General features: G+C 46.7%; 1 protein-coding gene across 1 annotated transcript in view; it reads left to right on the forward strand.

The window, feature by feature from the left end:
- Positions 1 to 3,958: 3,958 nt before the first annotated feature.
- The window catches only part of RPGR (retinitis pigmentosa GTPase regulator), a 62,734-nt gene continuing 43,591 nt past the window's right edge, over positions 3,959 to 23,101 (forward strand). The window contains exons 1-4 of the mRNA XM_065423271.1: positions 3,959 to 4,015; positions 12,674 to 12,799; positions 17,218 to 17,310; positions 21,305 to 21,367. Of these exons, the coding sequence (XP_065279343.1) occupies positions 3,988 to 4,015; positions 12,674 to 12,799; positions 17,218 to 17,310; positions 21,305 to 21,367 (310 nt within the window). The 5' untranslated portion in view covers positions 3,959 to 3,987. The remainder of the gene's footprint in view (positions 4,016 to 12,673; positions 12,800 to 17,217; positions 17,311 to 21,304; positions 21,368 to 23,101) is intronic.

Genomic DNA, 23,101 nt, shown 5'->3' on the forward strand with positions numbered 1-23,101 from the left:
TCACCATTGGGGATTTCACGCCAGTAATGTTTTGGATGGAAACTTCTATTTTCATTGTCTTTGGGGAACATGAAGTTTTTCACTTGCTGGTCCCATGCAGTACAAGGTAGTCCGTCAGGCTACTGCTCAAGTGGGTTCACAGTCCTGGATCATCTAGACTTAAGGAACTAAACTCAACAGCAGCTGTTTCTTGTGCCTCCATCACACTCTTCTCTGATCTACACTTTTCTTCAGGAATGTGCATGGTTACATCCATTTGAGATGGAGATATGGATGCTGCAGTAGCTGCCAGGTCACCTGCACTCTGACTAACTGAAAGATCAGGCATCTCCTCACCACTCACATCCTCACTGGGGCCGGAAGGCTCACCGTGAACATTGGTGTCTATGTAGCTCAGGAGAGCTCCTTCCTGCTTAGATAGAAAAGCTTCCTTTGCTTTCTTTCTTTTTCTGAATGCTGCCCCAGAGGGGCGTTTTCTTCTTTCACTCATGACTGCTGTTCTGTGCCAGCTATAGTGGCTCTCAACACTCAGTTGAAGGGGACAAATAAGCAGGCTGGTAGCAGGGCCTGAGTGAGGGAAGATATCAGCATCTTAAGGGCCTAACTGGCTCCTACTACTTCAGTTGACTGCCTGTTCTCCTCAAGTGGGTTCAGGGAAGTAGCAGGAAACAGGAAGCTCCCTGAGAAGCTGGTGTTAATCAGTCCAGGCTCGTGGGGGTGCTAGAGAGGTACATAAGAGGTTCCTCCTCCTCTCTCTCCCTGCAGCTCCTGCTGCTTTCTGTTATTCCCTCTCACCTTTTCTCCTGCCTGCCTGTTATGTCTCTTGTGCCCTCCTTCCTACAGCACAGCACTCCACCATCTCTGTGCATCTAGAGCAGAGAGAATACATATGCACCAGCAGCAGACACAATTTTCTACATTCTGGGTCCTAGTGCCGCCCCCCACAGTCTGGCACCTGAGGCGGCCACCTCAGTTCGCCTCATGGCAAGGCCAGCCCTGCTGAGACCCATCAACAGAAGTAGCATTGACTGATACAATAATAACTTAATTAGAGACTGAGTGACAATGATGAATGAAATACAGGAAGTTGGCATCAATGGAGAATGTCTTTGCTTTAAAGCTTGAGTCATGTGTAAAAGTAGCTCAGCTGCCATCAAAAGTCATGGAGCATGGAAAAGTGCAAGATATCCTCATCAACTGCTCCCCCTTCTCCTTGCTTGTTGACTTCTTGCTGTAAGTAATCTTGTTCCAAGAAAACTGCTAATTCTACAGCTGTCATACATGTCAGGGGGAAGCTGATGATTGAAGAATGTGGGCAACTCTGTGAAAGTGTTCAGAGACTCTTCTGATACATGTGATGGAGCTATTTAACTAAAATCAAAAGTGGGAGAGAGTATTTGTTAAAAATGTAAGTATGGAAAAAAACTATCATAACCTATTCTGTTACAAGTAGTCTCTAAAGTACCTTTCCAGCTTGTTTTCACTCAATTTTTAGTGTTGCTGAGATTGAAAATTGACATCTTAACAGTTGGAAAAGTAAATCTTTCTCACTTAATGTACAAGCTTAATATTTGAGAATAACAGGAAAATAAAGCTTCAAATGAGCAATCTGGCTAGGTTGGAAACACCTTTTATAAAATATGAACTCAGAACTAATGGGCAAAACTAAGGTTACGTCTTCACTGTGCACCTGGCAGCAGCACAGGAGAGCTCTAAATAAAACCGTCCCCAATGAGGGATAGTAGCTTTGTTGGCAGGAGAGCGTCTCCCGCTGACATAACGCTGTCCACACCGGCACTTTTTGTCGGTAAAACTTTTGTCAGTCAGGAGTGTGTTTTTTCACACCCTTGACCGACAAAAGTTTTACCGACGAAAGTGCAGTGTGGATATAGCCTCAGATGCATCTAGCTCCTACAACCTGAAAACATGTTTGGTTAGTGTTAGTGATTGGACTAGCAATTTATTATGATTTGGTAGTGCTTTGTGCTCACTTTGCATAAGGATGAAATAACTGCCTAGGCTGCAAAGCTGTGGAGAATCAGGCCCAATGATTCCAAATTAAGCCATTGACCCAGCAATAACTTATATGCACATAAGCACTCGATTGAATTCAGAGGGATTACTCATATGCGTAAAGAAGTTAAGCATGTGTTTGCAGGATTGGACCTATGACTGTGAAAAATACTTATTGTGAATCCCAAACCTATGGAAATCTGAAACATTTGTGAAATGTCAGGGGGAGAGAATCATTCCATAAATGTGACCAAAACCTGTCCTTGTGTTTGAGCAAAACCTTCACATTTGTGAAATTTCAAGTGCTGAAATTTCCTTACAAAGAAGATCAAATGATTGGACAAAAGTGGGCAATTGTGCATGTGCCAAAATGGCTATATTGCAAATGTCTTTCAAAAAGGAACTTATGACATGCAACCCATAAATTTTACAAGTACTTTTTTGAAAGATTGTGAAAACCGTTGGCTATTTTCACTCAGCCCTCCTGTCTTCAAACTCTGTTTCTCCAGTACCAGGCCTTGAATTGGGCCAAGCCATGCAAGGTTGGCAACTGCATTTTTCCTTTTTTTGAGGTAACCTCTTACTTACTGTTTTTTATAAAATGAAAGCTGGAAAATGTCATTAGCCCATATGGTTGCAGAGAAATGATGCAGTGAAATCAGCCTACAGCTCCAGATATACTGAAACACTAGCTATGAGAGCTGTAATCTACTAAATGAGTTGTCAACTCAGATGCCCAAGCTTGAAGATGTAAATGTCCACATGCTCAACTCTTCCACTGCTGTCCAAGCATATACGAAAGGAGAGGGAGGATCATATTATGAATCTACTATGCCTTAGTTTGGTGCCACAAATGGTGGGTGCGTGGGAGAATACCACCACCTTTTTTATACCAATCTGACTAGATGTGTGAAAAAAGCCATATGGGAAGGATAAAACCAAGGAGTGCAGCCCATCAGTGGGAGATAATCTCTTAGGATTTGTCTACACAGCAAAGAAAAACCCATAGCTGCCACAACTTGGGCTCAGGCTGTGGGGCTGTTTCATTGCCGTGTAGACTTCTGGACTGGTGGGAGGGTCCCAGAGCTCAGGACCCAGCCTGGAAAGCTATACAGCAATGAAACAGCCCAAACCCTGTTAGCCCAAGTTGGCTGACACAGCATGGGCCAGCTGCGGGTTTTTCTTTGCTGTGTAGACAACACCCTCAGGGTTTGTGTTCTCTGCACAGTTAATATGGGTGATTGGTACCTGGGTCTGATCACTTGGTTTAGCCTAGCCCGTGTGAGTGTCCATGGCAATGTGTATATGTGTTACTGTGTCTGTGCCATCCCTGTTTCTGCACTGCCCCAGCGGTGTGGCTGGGGCCATGCGCCAGGGCTCTGTGTACAGAGATGTTCTATGTGGGATTCTTTCCCAGTTGACAGCCTGAGAGCTTGTCTGGCGGGGGGAGGCAGTGAAGAAGGATCAACCCTGGCGTTATCCCCCTGCATGCATACAGCACAAGGGCAGGCCGCAGTCCCAGTTAAAGTGGACCCTGGCTCCTAACTCCCCTGCGGGGTGACTGAGCCAGCCAGGGCTGCACCACCACAGCTCAGGGCCGGGGGCTACTGTGTGCAAACAGGAGCCAGGTTTGGGCAGGTACGTGGCTGGGAGCCAGGGTTCACGGGGCAGCCAAGACCTCGCCTTAGAGCCCAGCAGGGCAGAAAACCCTGCAGCCAATCAACCAACCAGCCCCGCCCCCATCCCCCGAGCCAGGGGCCGGGCCGGGCCTTATTGGAAAAACCCGGCAGGTCCGGGAGCCGCCCCGTGGTTGCTGGTGGGGCTGGTACAGCCCCCGCCCCGAGCCCAGCGCCGGCCGGCAGGGGGCGCGCGCGGCTCCCCATGGCCGGGCCCCGCCTCCCGTTGCTAGTGGCAGGAGGTTTGTTTACTTCCGGGATGACCCCCCTCCCCCCCAGTGCCGGAGCCCGAGCCGCCATGGGGGAGGTGGAGGAGCCGGTGCCCGGTGAGTCTCCCGGGTCCCTGGGGGTCAGCGGGGGTGCCGCGGGCTGAGGGTGTCCCCCCGGCGGGGCAGGGGCGAGCTGCCCCCCCCGAAACACGGGCAGCCTCCGTGTGAACAAAGTGCCGGGGGGGCAGCGAACTCGCCGTTCCCGGGCCCCGGATTTCCCTTACGGGCGGGGCTGCTCCGTCCCGTGCCCGGCGTGTCGCGCCCCTCTCCCGCCCGGGTGCCTGCGCCGCTGGGCTTCAACACCCCCGCCTCCTCCTCCACCCCGGCTTCCCCGGGGCTGCGGTTTCTGAGTGTTTCAGCGGAAGGATCCTGACTCCCGTGCACTGGCTGCGCGGGGGCTGCGGAGCGGGTCCAACAATGACCGGGGAGAGTCCGGCTCGGGCCCAGCTGTTCTCCCGCCCCGGGGCGTTCGGGAGTGGAACGTTGGTACATTTCTTTGGCCAACCTGCCGGCTGTTGTTAGAAGTTAGTGATACATCATTGCTGAATGTTTGGTTTTTACCTTTTGCAATTTGGGCCATACATGTCCTCTTGAGAGCAAGTAAGAATTGCAGCTCCTATTATAGATAGTTCATTTGCATCCTAACTAGTGCTAGGTTTATCGGTTTTCATGCTACAGATCATAAGATAACTGCTGGCTGAGGTTACATGCAAGTGCCCCCCCCCATCATAGTAGCACACAATTATATGGATTTAGTCTTCTAATGCTTTTTTCTGAGATGCATCACACTCACCTCTATTGAAGAAAGGTATCAGCCCAGGTGGACCATTGGGCCCTCCCAGTATGGTGTTCCTTATGTAATTCCATATAAAGCTGTTTATTCTATGGGTTTTTTTTTTCAGGCAAATAAAATAAAGTGTCTGTTGCAGAGCAACTGCTGTCATGTACAAAGTGTGTTTAGAAAAGAAAGTAATAATTTAGGCAAATAAAATATTGTCCCTGGAAACTAATAAAACATCTTATCCTGGCAATTTCCAGCTGGTAAAGAATATGGCTTAGTCTTTGACATTTTATAATAATGTCAATTGGACCTAAAATATCGGAGTATTCTTACTATGTATTAAGAACATAAGAATGGCCATACTGTGTCAGACCAATGGTCCATCTAGCCCAGTATTCTGTCTTCTGACAGTGGACAATGCCAGGTGCCACAGAGGGAATGAACAGAACAGGTAATCATCAATTGATCCATCCCCGGTTGCCCATTCCCAGCTTCTGGCAAACAGAGGCTAGGCACACGTCAGAGCATGGTTTTGCATTCCTGCCCATGCTGCCTAATAGCCATTGATGGACTTATTCTCCATGAACTCATCTAGTTATTTTTTGAACCCTGTTTTAGTATTACAAGCTGTATTGTTATCCTGGGAAATATTATAAAGATATTTACTAAATTGCTAATTTTAGCATTGAATAAGTTTTCAAAGTATGTGTGTTTTATGATGTGATTACCCGATGCAGTGCAAATTGTGACTACCTCTGCCTTTTTTGTGTGTATTGAATTGAGAATACAGTAAAAGCTGTTTTATCTGACATATCACCAACCAGAAAGCTCTATAAACCGACATTTCTGATCTTCATTGAAATTCCAGTTTATACTCCAGTTGGTTTGGGGCCGGTAGGGGGTGGTTGGGGTGTGGGTGTGGAATGCGGGCTCTGGGAGGGAGTTTGGGTGTGGGAGGGGGCTCAGGGCAGCAGCTTGGGGCATGGAGAGGGTGCGGGATGCCAGATCTGGGGAGCGCTCACCTCAGGTGCTCCCTGCAAGTGGCGACCTGTCCTGGCTGCTCCTAGGCAGAGGCATGGCAGGTGGCTCTGCGCACTGCCCACGCCCCGAGTGCTAGCTCCGCAGCTCCCATTGACTGGGAACCACGGCCAGTGGGAGCTGCGGGGGTGGTGCGTGCGGGCAGAGACAGCGTGTGGAGCCGTCTGCCGTGCCTCCTTCTAAGATCAGCCGGGACAGGTCACCACTTGCAGGGAGCCGCCTGAGATGAGTGCCCCCCTGGATCTGGCACCCTGCACCCTCTCCCGCATCCCAACCCGCTGCCCCGAGCCCCCTTCTGCACCCAAACTCCCTCCCAGAGCCTGCGCCCCGCACCCCCGCTGCACCTAAACTCCCTCCCTCTTAGTTAACCGGCATTTTTCACTTACTGGCACCTCCCGTTCCCCCAACATGCCGGAAAAAAACCTTTTACACTCTCTCTCTCTCTATTTTCAGCCATAGGGCTCTTAACAGAACAAAATATGCTACTATTCAGCTTGGCAAACACCTCTACCCTGGTATTAATGTCAAGGGAATCACTCTAAGCCAAGGATGGCCAACCTGTGGCTTCTAAGCCACATGTGGCTCTTCAGAAGTTAATATGTGGCTCCTTTTATAGGCACCGACTCCGGGGCTGGAGCTACAGGCGCCAACTTTCCAATGTGCTGGGGGGTGCTCACTGCTCAACCCTGGCTCTGCCACAGGCCCTGTCCCCACTCCACCCCTTCCCATCCCCTCCCCTGAGCCTGCCATGCCCTCGCTCCTCCCCCTCTCTTCCCCCAGAGCCTCCTGCACACCACGAAACGGCTGATCGGGAGGTGCCGGGAGGGAGGGGGAGGCGCTAATTGGCGGGGCTGCTGGTGGGTGGGAGGCGCTGGGAGCGGGAGGGCAGGGAGCTGATGTGGGGCTGCTGATGTATTACTGTGGCTCTTTGGCAATGTACATTGGTAAATTCTGGCTCCTTCTCAGGCTCGGTTGGCCATCCCTCCTCTAAGCATATCCAAATGACATGGAAAATGGACACCTCTCTGTAGGGGGACAAAGGCAAAAATTAAGACCACACTTTTGGTTAATATTTATTAGTTCAAGAGTAGCATTGTGGATATAGTAAAAAAAGATACTTTTAATAGATTCCAAGGCCAAAGTGACCATTGTGATCATCTCGTCTGACTTTTATAACACACACACAGATATGTTCCTAGAGCATATCTTTTAGAAAAACATTCAATCTTGATTTAAAAATGGCAAGTGATGTAGAGTCCACCAGGACCCTTGGTGAATTGTTACAATGGTTAATTACTCTGTTAAATTTATTCCAGTCTGAATTTGTCTAACTTCAACTTCCAACCATTAATCATGTTAATCCCTTTCTCTGCTAGATTGAAGAGCCCATTATAAAATGTTTATTCCCCAGGTAGATACTTATCGACTGTAATCAAATCACCCTTAGCCTTTTCTTTGTTAAGTTAAACAGAGTGAGCTCTTTGAGTCTATCACTATAAGGCATGATTTCTAATCCTTTAATCATTCTTGTGGTTCTTCTCAAAACCCTCTCCAGTTCATCAACATCCTTCTTGAATTGTGGGCACCAGAAATGGACACAGTATTCCAGCACCAGTCAAACCAGTGCCAAATATAGAGGTAAAATAACCTCTCTGTTCCTACTCAAAGTTCCCTTATTTATGCATTCCAAAATTGCATTAGCTGTTTTGGACACATCACCACCCTGAGAGCTCACATTCTGCTGGTTGTCCACCAGAACCCCCACATCTTTTTCAGAGTCATTGCTTCCCAGGATAGAGCCCCCCATTCTGTACCTCTGGCCTACATTCTTTGTTCCTGGGTATATACATTAGTTGTATTAAAATGCGTATTGTTTGCTTGCCCCCAGTTGACCAAGCGCTCCAGATTGCTCAGAATCAGTGACCTGTGCTCTTCATTATTTACCACCCAATTTTTGTGTCATCTGTATACTTACCAGTGATGATTTTATGGTTTCTTCCAGGTCATTGATACAAATGTTAAATAGCACAAGGCCAAGAACCGATCCCTGCGGGACCCCACTAGAAACACACCCGCTCTATGATGATTCCCCGTTTACAATCACATTTTGAGACCTAGTAGTTAGCCATTTTTAATCCATTTAATGTGTCTTGTTAATTTTATATTATTCTATTTTTTTAATCAAAATTTCGTGTGGTACCAAGTCAAACACCTTACAGAAATCTGTCTGTTACACCAAAACTATTTTTATCAACCAAATTTGTAATCTCATAAAGAAAATCTCAAATTAGTCTGACAGGATCTATTTTCCATGAACCCATATTGATTTGCATTAAGTATGTTACCCTCCTTATTTCTTTATTAGAGACCTGTATCAGCCATTTCACGATCATGCCTGGGATTAATGTCATGTTGACAGGCCTATAATTACTCGGGTAATCCCGTTTATGTTTTGAAAAACTGACATATTAGCTTTCTTCCAGTCTTCTGGAACTTCCCCAGAGCTCCAAGATGTATTAAAAATCAACATTAACTGCTCAGCGAGCTCCTCAGCCAACTCTTGGATGCAAGTTATCTAGACCTGCTGTTTTGAAAATGTCTGACTTTAGTAGGTTCTGTCTAACATCCTCCAGAGATACTAGTGGAATGGGAAGAGTGTTATCATGATACGATGAAACTATATCATCTGTTTTTTCCTCAAATACAGAACAGAAATATTTATTGAACACTTCTGCCTTTTTTGCATTATTGATAATTCTACTGTTTCCATCTTGTAATGGACCAATACCATTGTCAGAATTCTTTTTGTTCCTAATATATTTAAAAAAACTCCTCCTTATTAGCCTTAACTCTGCAGGCCATAGATTTCTCCTTGTGTACCTTTGCTTCCCTTATCAGTTTTATGCAGTTCCTAACTTCTGATTTATATTTATTACCATCAGCTTCCCAGTTCTTCCATTTGTTTTATACTTTAAAATTTTTTTTATAGCTGTCTTCACTTCCTGTCTAAACCTGGTCACTTTTTAAATCAGTATGGCCTTCTTCCTCAATTGGTGGCTTTTTTGGGCCTCTCTTAAAGTGTTCTTAAATGATTCCCAATTATCATTCACATTTTTTTGATTAAATTCGTCCTCCCAATTGATTTGGCTCATAATTGTTTTCAACTTTGTGAAACTGGCCCAATACACCAAGTATATATATTACTGGTCTGGACTTTATTCTGTTGGAACATTATAATTGTGATCAAGTCATGATCACTTGTATCTAAGCTACCATTAATTTTTAGTTCTGTGATCAGTTCCTCTTTATTCTATTTAGACAAAGTCTAATAAAGAATTCCCCCATGTTGGGTGCAACAGTTTTTGAATTAGGAAATTGTCATCTATAATTAAGGCTAAGATTACGTCACGGGAGTCATGTATTCTGTGACATTTTCTGCTTCTGCCCCGGGGCAGTTGGGGCTGAAGATGTCAGCTGGCGGGGGCCCTGGAGCTCTGAGCCGCTATGGGTGGTGGGGGGCCCCTGCAGATCCCAGCCGCCGGGTGGACGGGACTCAGAGCTCCAATCTGCTGCAGGTAATGGGGCCCCTGGAGCTTTGAGCTGACAGCGGCGGTGGGTACTGGCAGGGCCGGCTCCAGGCACCAGGCAACCAAGCTGGTGCTTGGGGCGGCACCTGGAGGGGGGCGGCGCGGCACTCGGGCCGCCGGGGAGAGCGGGACCACAGCCGGGCTCACCGCCCTCCCCCCGGCGCTCTGGCCGCCCTCCCCCCGCGCCCTCCCCCCGGCTGCCGGGGGGAGAGCGGCGAGCCCCTGCTGGGGCTCGCCGCCCTGCGCTCTGGCCGCCGGGGGGAGAGCCGGGGCTCGCCGCCCTCTCGCCGCCCTGCCCCCGGCGCTCTGGCCGCCGGGGGGAGAGCCGGGGCTCGCCGCCCTCTCGCCGCCCTGCCCCCGGCGCTCTGGCCGCCGGGGGGAGAGCCGAGCCCCCGCCGGGGCTCGCCGCCGAGCCCCCGCCGGGGCTCACCGCCCTGCCCCCTGCGCTCTGGCCGCCAGGGGGGGGGGGCGGGGGGAGAGCCGAGCCCCCGCCGGGGCTCGCCGCCCTGCGCTCTGGCCGCCGGGGGGAGAGCCGGGGCTCGCCGCCCTCTCGCCGCCCTGCCCCCGGCGCTCTGGCCGCCGGGGGGAGAGCCGGGGCTCGCCGCCCTCTCGCCGCCCTGCCCCCGGCGCTCTGGCCGCCGGGGGGAGAGCCGGGGCTCGCCGCCCTCTCGCCGCCCTGCCCCCGGCGCTCTGGCCGCCGGGGGGAGAGCCGGGGCTCGCCGCCCTCTCGCCGCCCTGCCCCCGGCGCTCTGGCCGCCGGGGGGAGAGCCGGGGCTCGCCGCCCTCTCGCCGCCCTGCCCCCTGCGCTCTGGCCGCCGGGGGGGGCGGGGGGAGAGCCGAGCCCCCGCCGGGGCTCACCGCCCTGCGCTCTGGCCGCCGGGGGGAGAGCCGGGGCTCGCCGCCCTCTCGCCGCCCTGCCCCCGGCGCTCTGGCCGCCGGGGGGCGAGCCGGGGCTCGCCGCCCTCTCGCCGCCCTGCCCCCGGCGCTCTGGCCGCCGGGGGGAGAGCCGGGGCTCGCCGCCCTCTCGCCGCCCTGCCCCCGGCGCTCTGGCCGCCGGGGGGGGCGGGGGGAGAGCCGAGCCCCCGCCGGGGCTCGCCGCCCTGCGCTCTGGCCGCCGGGGGGAGAGCCGAGCCCGAGCCGGGGCTCGCCGCCCTCTCGCCGCCCTGCCCCCGGCGCTCTGGCCGCCGGGGGGAGAGCCGAGCCCCCGCCGGGGCTCGCCGCCCTGCCCCCGGCGCTCTGGCCGCCGGGGGGGGCGGGGGGAGAGCCGAGCCCCCGCCGGGGCTCGCCGCCCTGCGCTCTGGCCGCCGGGGGGAGAGCCGAGCCCGAGCCGGGGCTCGCCGCCCTCTCGCCGCCCTGCCCCCGGCGCTCTGGCCGCCGGGGGGAGAGCCGAGCCCCCGCCGGGGCTCGCCGCCCTGCCCCCGCCGGGGCTCGCCGCCCTGCCCCCGCCGGGGCTCGCCGCCTTGCCCCCGGCGCTCTGGCCGCAAGGGGGGGGGGGAGAGCCGAGCCCCCGCCGGGGCTCGCCGCCCTGCGCTCTGGCCGCCGGGGGGAGAGCCGAGCCCCAGCCGGGGCTCGCCGCTCTCTCGCCGCCCTGCCCCCGGCGCTCTGGCCGCCGGGGGGGGAGAGCCGAGCCCCCGCCGGGGCTCGCCGCCCTGCCCCCGGCGCTCTGGCCGCCAGGGGGGGGGGGGAGAGCCGAGGCTCGCCGGGGCTCGCCGCCCTCCTCCCAGGGCTCCGGCCGCCCTCCCCTCCGGCGCCCTGCCCCCGGCCGCCGGGGGGAGAGCGAGGCTTTTTTGCCTGGGGCGGCAAAAAAGCCAGAGCCGGCCCTGGGTACTGGACCCCCTTCCCCATTTTTTCATTCTCCTGCACTAATGCTAGTTTTCAGTAGAGAAAGCTATGAAAATCTCAAAGCTCTGTGGGCAGCAGATGCAGTTCTGGAATGTCTCCTGAACAAAATGATAGGAAGAATATTCTTATTTTACACAAGTGCAGGGAAAACTTCTTTAAGAAGACTTTAAATGTTGAGCATTAGAAATTGAAGCTGAGAAACAAAGTTGGGAATTTTGGGGGGGAAATAGCACAATAGAAAGAAATGCAGCATGACAATTATTTATTAATTTTCAATGTAACCAATATCTCTAGAACTATATGACAGTATTTTACAGGAATAGTCATGAACATTACTTCATCCATTCCTGTATGTATATGTGTGTATAGGCACGAGGGGCTGTGTGGTTTTGTATGTACAGGGCTTTCACCTTTCAAAACAATGAAAATTCTTTTTGCGGAAGAATGGTGTAATGGTTAAAGCACAGGACTCGCAGTTAGGAGATCTGAGTTCTGGTCCTGGTTCTGGCTTTGCCACAGTCTTCCTGCTTGATGTTGGGCAAATCCTTCAATTTAAATGTCCATTTCCCCACCTGTACTATGAGGATAACGTATTTATTTCAAATTCAAAGGTTATGGTAAGAGCTTAATTCATAAATGTTTGTAATGCATTTTGAGATACTCTAATATATTGCACTTTGAGAGTGCCTTCTGTTTATTGAAAAGGTTTAAAAAAGCACACAATAAACTTGAGACGCTTTTTGCTCTTTGAAGTGGGAAGAATTGTGAGTGTTAGAAATAAAGCTCTCCACAGTTGGACTTTTTTTTTTTAAGATCATAATTTTAAAATGGAAGTTGGTTTTGGCAGCTCTTGTTTTTCAAGGGCTGAGAGTCTTGCTTGTAGGGGGCAATTTTTAGAGCAAATGTATCTTTTCAGATGAGTGAGGAAGAGTGGTCAGATTTGGAGCCTGTCAACCTTTTCAGTGTCTCTGTCTAATCCAATTTGGAAAACCTGTTTGAATTCAAGTGTAAACGTAAGTGAGTTGGTGTTTTTTTTTTTTTTTTTTTTTTTGTCTCAACCTGCTTTCAGGATGAGCTTTTTGTGTTTTACTTTTTTGGGTCAAATTTTTCATTTTTTTTGAAGCCCTCTTACATGTGGCAATATTGCTGTATTTCTTAGAGGATAGTGGTAAAGGACAAAAGAACTTGGTTATATTCTTAATGCAAAATATATCTACATCTGTATCTAATCTATTAGCAAAGCCCATGAGACTAGGAAGGAATGGAGGGAAGAAAATGTGATCCTAAAAATGGTAGCCTTGAGGAAGCTGACTGAGAGAAACCACCAGAGCTTTAAGAGAATTAAAGAAATATAAAAAGACAGTGGAAAATAAAAAGGATGCTTGGATTAATAGGAAGTGACTATTTTGGATAAATGAGGTATAACTAATTTGCACTAATACTGAAACTGTCTTATTTATGTTTTAGAATCAGGTGCCGTTTTCACATTTGGAAAAAGCAAATTTGCAGAAAATATTCCTAGCAAGTTCTGGTTTAAAAATGACAAGCCTTTGTATATGTCATGTGGAGATGAACATACTGCTATTGTTACAGGTTAGTATCAACACAGTTTAAGGAACATGTTTTGTAATACACGGCTTGTAAATGTATGGTTTAGTTTCACGTCTGTGGTAGTAGTATTATAAAGAAACAATCCCGCCCCCCCCCCCCCCCCGTTCTTTGAGTGCCTTCATTCCCATTGAAGTCACTGGGAATTAAATTCTGAGCACTCTAAACAGGAGATGCCTGGTGCCCCACGTGAGTGAGTCTTTAGTGCAAAATGACAGCATTGGATCAAAATAAGAACATAAGAATGGCCATACTCGGTCAGCCCAATGGTCCATCTATCCTGGTCTCTGAAAACATCTGCTCAGGATAACTATCCACAATGGCCCCAAGATCTCTTTCATGAGTGGTAACAACTGATTTATACCTCCTTATTTTGTATGTATAGCTGGGGTTATGTTTTCCAAGGTGCATTATTTTGCATTTATCAACATTGAATTTCATCTGCCATTTTGTTTCCCAGTCACCCGTTTAATGAGATCTCTTTGTAACTCTTTAGTCAATGTTGGACTTAACTATCTTGAGTAATTTTGTATCATCTGCAAACTTTGCCATCTCACTGTTTACCCATTTTTCCAGATTAATTATGAATATGTTGAACAGCACAGGTCCCAGTATGTATCCTTGGGGGACCAGCTGTTTATCTCTCTCCACCATGAAAACATACCATTTATTCCGACCCTTTGTTTCCTGACTTTTAACCAGTTACTGATCCATGAGAGGACCTTCCCTGCAGCTATCAAAATGAATTTGATCAACTTGAAAAAGAACACTGAGACTGACAGTATCTAATAACTATTCTTAAATAGAGAAAGTTTATATAGTGGAAATAATCAGGACTTGAACTGAAAATGAACCTGGAGGGTTCTTATTTATTTGAGAAGCAATGCTGAATGCAACTAGCCAGGGCCGGGTCCAAGGTTTTTGCCGCCCCAAGCAGCCCCCCCCCCCCCCCCCCAAAGTCGCGATCTGCAGCACTTCGGCGGGAGGTCCTTCGCTCCGAGCAGGAGTGAGGGACCCTCCGCCGAATTGCCGCCGAATAGCTGGACGTGCCGCCCCCCTCCGGAGTGGCCGCCCCAAGCACCTGCTTGCTAAGCTGGTGCCTGGAGCCGGCCCTGCAACTAGCAAAGGTCAATAAGAATCCTTGTCTGAAATTTAATATTCAAGATGGTATATGTCTAAAATTAAAACTTTTTGGAGTTATAAATTATGTGTGAATGGAAAATAGCCCTAAAAATCAATCCCAAAACATTTTAATAAATGCTACTACTGTACAGTAAATTACAACAACCACACAGAAAAAGTTTTGATGGAGCATAGTAAACACACTTAATAAAAATCTCATTTTTGTTTCTTTGAAATGCTAGTAGCAGTAACCAACAAAGAATTAGAGTCCTGTTTGAACTAATGCAAAAGAGACTAGTTTAGTTGGTGATCATATCATTAAATATATTGGCAGTTCATCTCATATAAATGCCAGCATTAAAAAAATAGGAAATGGAATTTTGATACAAAAAGTTCATGATGTATTTTCAGAGTGGATTTTTATTCTGAGGTAGAATTCTCCCCATCTGCCACCCTAAGACATTTGAAATAGGTGTTTCCCCCTTGTTACTTCTGTGTTGCTTAAATGTTTGCTTGTTATATAGGTGTTTGAGGGTATCCGGTCTGTCCCCATGCTAGGCTGCTTATAGTTTGCATGTGGGGAAATTGGGATTTGTGAAAAACAAGTGTTTTAACAATGAAAATGCTTTTATGCCTTTATAACAGACTGCAAAATGTGTTGTGAAAAACCAAAGTGTTTACTGCACAGCAGGGTTTTTCCAGTCTAACTTCAGAGAAAGTGGTACTGCGATTTAATTATACTTGACCAAAACTTCAAAGTATTTTTTCAGGTTGTGGAAGTTTTATTAAATAGTTTCTATTTACCACTTAACATTTCTGATAAACTAAACTTTTATTTTTATTCTTCTCTAACGTTATTGGCAAGACACATTAGGAAAGGGTGGCTATTACCAAAAAACCAACCCTTCCCAACCGTTGTTTTTGGGGTTTGTGCGTTAAGAATTATGTAGGTTTTAAAACTGTACAATGATGTTAAAAATCTTTTAAAAACTAAATGTTTGTATTATAGAATAAGTGCTTTTGCTGTGGTATTTCAAAAATGAAAACTGACCGACTTATGCACTTTGAAATAGAGTCAGAGTTTCTGTAAACCCAAACTCAAAGCCTTCACTGGGGAACCAGATTGTTGAAGCACAAAACAGCTACAAGTTAGGTGGGTGAACATGCGGGATCAGGCAGCTGAAAAGTCAGTTGACATGGCCATTCTCTGATGAACTCTCAGCTGTCAGAGCTTTATGGAGCTTGAGCAGGAGTGCACTCTGCTCCTCCTATTGGGAAGCACTGCGAATGAGTTGTGGAAGCACTGCCTTTTCCTCATCAGAGTGATTGTCTTCTGGAGGGTAAGTCTACACAGCAGCTAGAAGGTGTGATTTGCAGCTCGGATAGACATTCACTAGCTCTGCTTGAGCCAGCATGCTAAAAATAGCACTGTGGCTGCGGTGGCAAGGGTAATAGCTTGATCTAGCCACCTGATTACAGTCCTCCCTCACCCCTGGATATGTACTCATGCAGCTAGCAAGAACCACTGTCGGTGCCATCAGAGCCACGCTGCTATTCTAAGCATGCTAGCTCCAGCAGAGCTTGTACATGTATGTCCTCTCAAGAGGACATACATGCTGTGTAAACATACCCTCCCAGCTGCTGTGTAGACATACCCTCGTATACAAGGATCTTTGCTAGAGCAGGTATTGTAATTTACACCTTGCTATGCCAACTTAGCTAAATTTGGTCCATGGTATTACACAAGATCACCATTAAAAAAAATAAATGTTATAAGCGCTGAGCAAACAGTCAAATGCAGCTGTTTGATCTTCATATGTGTCTGAAAAGGATGATGTTAGGTTTTTCAAATTGTTGATCTGCTACTCTTCTACCCTCAATCTCTGGATCTCCTGTGTGAAATCACTTGTGTATGTGTAATGACTGAGCCCATAGAGTTCATCAGAAACTCAGTATCTACTAATTTCTTGAAAAATGTGATTCTGGCATTCCTTCTTAGCTAAGTTTTGTAGTATAGCTTTTACATTGTAGGCTTACAGAACTGTCTGAATGTATGAGGTTTTTAATGTGTCCTTTTGGTAAATATTTACATCCAGATGCTGAATCTAATTCACAGGAGAACACACTCTTCTGGGAACAAGGCATACGGCAGACACATGTTCAAGGAGAAACCCACACAATATGTGGCCATACTTATATAAGTTAAATACAGACAATGTTCTGCAGAAGTTCAAATTTGGAAAATCCGTCCCACAGGCCTAATTGTGCACATACATCTGTAGAAATCACAGGGAAAATTTTGACACACACAAAAAACCAAACCCAAACAACCCTCCATCCCCAAACAACCTCTTCCAGTGCTTTAATAGGGCCAAAATGTGGACATTGTATAAAATATACAAAATGCAGGCATGTAAATATGGAAGAAGTATATGCACCCTATTCTGACTTTCATCAGTCACTTGCACAGATAATTCTAGATAGGAAAATGAGTAATCTGGTTGTTCATGTGTCCATACTGTTGCTGTGTAAATAGATGCAGAGAGACCATGTTTCCTGATCCATAGGTCCTCTCCAGGAATACTTCTCCATTTTGTGTCATGGAGGTTCTGTGGAACAGCCTATCAATAGTGTATGTAGGGGAAGCCATAACTGGAATAAACAACTTCTGCCTTATGTGCCCTCTTCTGAGTGCAAGTTTTCTGGCAGATCTCTGTGTACAGTGCCCTGTTAAAATTTGGCTGATATTACTGAAGAGATCTGCCAAAAAAAAAATCATCAAAAGTGTAGAATATGGCCTCAAGAATGTATTCACAACTGCCAATTTGTCTCAATTGTCCACATCCTAAAAAGTGTCTGAGACTGTTTTGTTATGGATGACAAAGTAAACTGTTATGGATAACAAAGCAAACTTTTGTTATGGAGAAGACTGTTTTTTGGGTTGTTTTTTTTTTAAGCCATTCTCACTACTAACCGTGGCTGACCAACTACAGAGCAAGCCTGCGATGTTAATTTGTAGAAAAAATTCAATTCCATCCATGTGTATTGTAATTGACTATATTTTTGAAAATAGTCTGTTAGTTAAATATTAAATAGTGTTAAACAATTTCATTGTAAAATAAAGAATATTTAACCTCTCTCATAATTTTCCTTATAAAAAGCTTTAATAATTAATGTATTGTATGCCATGAGTTGATGGCTATCCTTAATTATGGTTTGCTCTAAAGTTGCTGTATATTCAAACACTTTTATGCGTTCCCACTGATGTCTTTATTTTGCAGGAAATGGTAAACTTTACATGTTTGGCAGCAATAACTGGGGCCAGTTAGGACTAGGAACAAAGAATACTATCAACAAGCCAACTTGTGTAAAAGGTTTGTCTTATTTTCTTCTTTGGCTTTTTGATAGATGGCTTGAATGAAAAAGTGATTTTATAGTATCAATTTCCAAATTAAATACAAGGTCCCTATTTGATCTTCTGTCACCTCACGATTCTAGGTCTTGTGGAGTTTGAGGACTACTCAAGACGCACAGAATCCGATCTTTTTGGATACCCATTAAGAATTCCCATTCAGTGTCATCTCTGTTTCTGTCCAACTTCATTCCATATGCAGGGAAGTTATTGGACTGTTGATCTCTGAAGTGCTGTTTGGTGCTTAGACACCAAGAGAAAGTATCATTATATGTATGCATTGTTGTTGTAGCCGTGTTGGTCCCAAGATATTAGAGGGACAAGGCGAGTGAGGTAATATTTTTCATGGACCAACTTCTGTTGGTGAGAGAGGCAAGCTTTTGACCTTACACAGAGCTCTTCGTCAGGTCTGAAGTTGGTCCAATAAAATATATTACCTCACCCACCTTGTATCTCTAATATCATTATGTGTAACCTTCTGCCAATGCAACCCCTGGCAGAGAGACCGTCTCACTATCCGTCCTACTACTTTTTGAGCAAATATTAGAAATACCTGAAGGTGTCCCAAAAAAGCAGAGCCATTAATGGATTCACCCACATCCACTACACACATCATTAAATAAAGAAGGAATGAAAAAGTACCCATGCACTTTTACAGATTATGGAATTTGTCATTCCATTACAAACTCTTACAGTTTCTCCCAGCCAGCTCTACCTTCTCTAACAAATCAATAATTCTTTCCCCATCAAAAAATTTATTCTCTCAGTTCACCCCATTATTATCAGTACATCATTCTCAACCATCAAATGAATTAACTCCCTTCCTCTCTGTCATCAGATTTGTTCAGTTGCCCATCATCAAATACAAATTATTCAGCCTGTTCAAACCCTTTTCATCAAGGAATCAATTAATTCTGCCCCAAACATCTTTCCAGAGCCCTTCGCTGCTTCTATCCTCTCCTTCTACCTGTTTTGGGCTGATGACAGAGGGGAGAGCAGGATCACTGGGATCTTCACCTCCTCGGTCAACAGCCATGTGAGGATACGGGGTTGATTCTTGCCTTGGCTACGATAGAGTGGGAGCTCTCCCTTTGCTTCTGCTCTCAGACTATGGCAGGCAATGGAGAGAGTGAGGAGATCCCAGAACAGAGCTCCTTCTTTCAGGAAGGGGGGAGGGCTGGGAGTAGGGCTGGACAGGCAGGGCCGGCTCTAGGATTTTTGCCGCCCAAGGAAAAACAATTTTGGCCGCCCCCACCCGTCTTTAATTACCCACCCCCGGCCCCGCCTCAACTCCGCCCCTTCCCCAAATCCCCAGCCCTGCCTCCTCCCCCCAGGCTCTCAAGTCTAGGAGGGAGGGAGGGAGGGGGAGAAGCGGCGCCCGCGCCGCGGCCACTCAGAGTCTCCCTCTCCCTCCCAGGTTTGAGAGCCTGGGAGGGGGGGGGAGACTCCGAGCCGCCGCGGTGCGCGAAACAGCTGATTCGCGCGCCGCTGCTCCCCCTCCCTCCCAGGCTTGAGAGCCTGGGAGGGAGGGCGAGTAGCGGCGCACGAATCAGCTGTTTCGCGCGCCGTGGCAGCAGCAGCGGAGGTGAGTTAGGGCGTCCGGGGCACATTTTTAGGGGCGGCATTCTGGCGCCGGCCATGCCGCCCCTAAAAATGTGCTGCCCCAAGCACCAGCTTGTTTTGCTGGTGCCTAGAGCCGGCCCTGTGGACAGGACAGCTTTTTCATTCTCCTTGGTAGTGGCCAACTGTGGAAAGGACAGATGGTGACTCCAAGCTGGTGATAGTTGGCTGTGGAATGGGATGGCAGCAATTCCCTGCTCAAGTCCTGCTTGGGGCCAAGCAGCAGTAGTAGCATGTTGCTGTTGCAATCCCTTCTTGGGCTTGCCCAGGAGCAGATGATCGTTGCGGGGCAGTGAGGGTAAACTCTATCAGTAATGCCAAAACTGCCAGCTATGTTATGCATTGTGCATCTGATGAAGTGGGTTCTAGCCCACAAAAGCTTATGCTCAAATAAATGTGTTAGTGGTGCCACAAGGACTCCTCGTTGTTTTAGCTATGTTACAGGCACTGTGTAGCAGGGCTGATATACTGTGAGGTGCCATACACCTGGTTGCCATGGGGATACTCCTGGCCTTACAGGCTATAGATGGCACACAGCAGAGGGAGGAGGTACATATGGGGAGAATGCAGGCTTCTCAAGAGCTAATTCAGATAATCGCCATACTTAAAGAGGCAGAATGTAGGGTTCTCTGCATATGCTCTGTGATCCCACAGTACTTCAATTTTTTTCCAGTTGCAGAAGCAAGTAAAAGGGCTCGGAAGAGCATGGCGATTTCTGAGTACAGTAGAACCTCAGAGTTACGAGCACCTCGGGAATGGAGGTTGTTTGTAACTCTGAAATGTTCATAATTCTGAACAAAACATTATGATTGTTCTTTCAAAATTTTACAACTGAACATTGACTTAATACAGCTTTGAAACTTTACTAGGCAGATGAAAAATGCTGCTTTCCCTTTTTTATTAGTTGTTTACGTTGAACACAGTACTGTACTGTATTTGCATTTTTTTTTGGTCTCTGCTGCTGCCTGATTGTATACTCCCAGTTCAAAATGAGGTTGTGTGGTTGACTGGTCAGTTTGTAACTCTGGTGTTTGTAACTCTGAGGTTCTACTGTATGGTGTTGGTGGGTGTTGGGCAGGATGGAAAAGGGTTCAGAGCAGGGAGGATTTGTGTTTGTGTGGGAGAGTTCTAAGCCAGGGTGGCTGGTGGGAGAGGGTTCCGAGTTGAGGGGGTAAGTCTGAGCTATGGAGTGACTGGGTAGAAAGTGGAAGGGCTGTCAGTTTGGCAGGATGGGGATGTTTTGGAACTGGTGGAGGTTGGTTTGTGGGGAGCTTGAGAAGGGTCTGAAAAAGGAGGGAGATGCCCTAGGTTGGCAACATTGAGGGCTGGTGGAAATCAAATCAGTTTGTGAATGAGTATGGGTGTACTGCTAGTGGGTGTGTGGACGTGGTAGAGAGAAACAGTAAGAAGGATAGTTGGGTAAGTGGTAAATAGATTGTAGGGACAGAAATTGGGAAGTAGAAAGAAGGTGAGAGGTCACACAGGTATAAATATTTTTTCTATTTCTGAAATGGGGAGGAGTTACTAAAGGAGAGTGGATGCCCCTTTTTCTTTCCTCTTTTCTACCAAAACACTTCCCCATGACAAGCCCCTTCCCCCACACAGGGTCCAGTTTTTCACTTCAAAAGCACTAGGGAGGGATAGAGGAGGAATGCGGGTGTGCGCGGGCACACGCGGATGGTGGTGGGTGTTAGAGGGAGGTTGCTACCTGAAGCCACACTGCTTATTCTGGGCATAGCCCACAGTATGCTTGCTACTAACAGCTGGTGATTACACTGATTAATGTGACCAGTTCAGAGGGTGATGTAGAACGTGACAGCCAGGGGGAGAGAAGAACAATAGAGAATTAGTATGGGGGGGGCGAAAAAGTAGGGTAGTAGGAGGCAACAGAATTGGGTGATTATAAGGACACAAAATGGCGGGAGAAGGAAAATAGTGGGTTAGTAACATCATTTAAGTACTGAAAATTGGAGCAAGTGCCACCCATATCGTCGCCAGTTCAACTTACTGCAGACTACTGTGGGTTACCTTACCATGGTAAGATGTGGTATCTGGTTGACTGTGATATATTAGCGCTCATGCAGCTAATATGAATGACAGCTACAAACATTTGGGGAATCTTTCTATTTTTGTTTACCCAGGGGTGATTTTGATTGACACATTCTTATGAAATAAAGAGAAATGTTAGGTTAGAGTGTTCAGTTTGTATTGTAACTTTACCTGCTGCTGGTAAAAATATGAAAAGAGCAGATGGCTATATGCAGATTGCAAAGTGTTGTTTAACAAATGTAACTATTAACTTGTTTGTAAACTCATTCTCTGACTTTAATTCATAGCTTTAAAACCAGAAAAAGTTAAACTTGCTGCTTGCGGGAGAAACCACACTTTAGTTTACACAGGTATGTAATCTACATTATTTACATACTAGGGAAATATTTAAGGCAAAATTCTGCCCTTGGTTTCATGCATAGTTCTAATTCTATAATTGGAGCCCCCTATGAGCATCTAGGGGGAAAACGTGGCAGTGAAAATTCAACCACTTGTCATGCATTCTGTGCTCTGAATTCCTGAAATAGCTTTTCCATGCCATGGTGTTTATAAAGGAATTGTATATAGGAATTTGCAAACAATAGCCAGCTTGAAGAATTTCCTCCTGCCCGATTTTGATGTGAGGGTAACACTTTCGTATAACTTCAGAAAAGGTCTGGATATACAGCACATAACCTTTAGAACCCTCTTCTAGTCTTCCTAAAAGGCAATATGCTCTGTCTCCCACTGTTGGGTTTGAGAAATTAGTTTGCTAAGTTTTAGAAGTTGGCACTTTCATTTTACAGAGATAATATGCCAGGATTGATATGTTTTTAAAATTTGTAGAAAGGAACTGCCCTCTATATGGCACCAATCTTTGGAGCCTACAGTGATATGAAGAGAGTGGTTGATTTACTAAGGTTTTAATATATGTGTGAACTCAGACTATAGTAAATTATTCTTACAGTATAACAGAACACTTTAATAAGGATTGACTATATCAAATTGAACAAAGTACAGATTTACAACTTGAAACAGGTATTGTGGCTGGATAATTTTTATGACCACCATTAACATTTGTCGTTATGCACGTTAAAATAACATTAAGGGTAATTAAAATTCATGCTTCAGGCACAAGCTAATTAACCCTGGGTTAAGAAAGAAATTCTTTCCCCTACCCTTTTTATGGTGGTGTACACCTGGAAGCATCTATTTATCTATCTTGGGTACTTATATGGCCCCATCACCATAGTATCTGAGTACCTCACAAACTTTAATGTATTTATCCATCACAACACCCCTGTGAGATAGGGAAGTGCTGTTATCTCCGTTTGACAGCTGGGGAATTGAGACACTGAGAGGCTAAGTGACTTGCCCAAGGTGTCACAGAAAGTTGTGGTAGAGCAGGGAATTGAACCTATGTCTCAAGTCCTAGCCTAGTGCCCTAACCACTAGACCATCCTCCCTCTTCTGGAGCTTCTTTGCCTTCTTCTGAAGTATAAGGTGCTGTTGACGTCCAGTGGGAAGATACTGAACTAGATGGACTATTGGTTCAGACTGGTATGACAGATCCTATATACTATAACTGTTTTGAGATGTATTTGAAAGAAATTAGAACTGTAATCTAAAACCTTTTTGTTACAATTATCATTTGATAAAGTGTTAGAACATGTACAGTAATAGTGTACATGAGATTTTGTTTTTTTGAAATTTTACAATATAGAAAAAATTCGCAACACTAGAAGTACGATACATACTGTAGCTACAATGACTATAGTAATTGATTAAAAGTGCTGTGTACGAGCTAAGTATTATTAAAGCAAGAATATATGTATACAGTATTTTTTCCAAGGTAGTGGTGTAATGAGAGATGGAACCTTTTACCTCTAGGTTACCCCTCACCTCCTTCAGATCCACCTTCAAGATTCTCTTCTGCTGTGATGCTTACCAGAAATCAGCCAGATTGGCTAAGTCAGAAACAAAATCAATGGGACTTGTGTTCCTAAGACACTTGGGTGCTTTTGAAAATCCCACGTATGCGTACCTAACTATGGGTTTAGGAACCTAACATTAGGGTCCAGATTTTTAAGAATTTTGGTCTCTGA

The sequence above is a fragment of the Emys orbicularis genome, chromosome 1 (assembly GCF_028017835.1).
Source record: "Emys orbicularis isolate rEmyOrb1 chromosome 1, rEmyOrb1.hap1, whole genome shotgun sequence".
In the NCBI taxonomy this organism is placed as follows: domain Eukaryota; kingdom Metazoa; phylum Chordata; order Testudines; family Emydidae; genus Emys; species Emys orbicularis.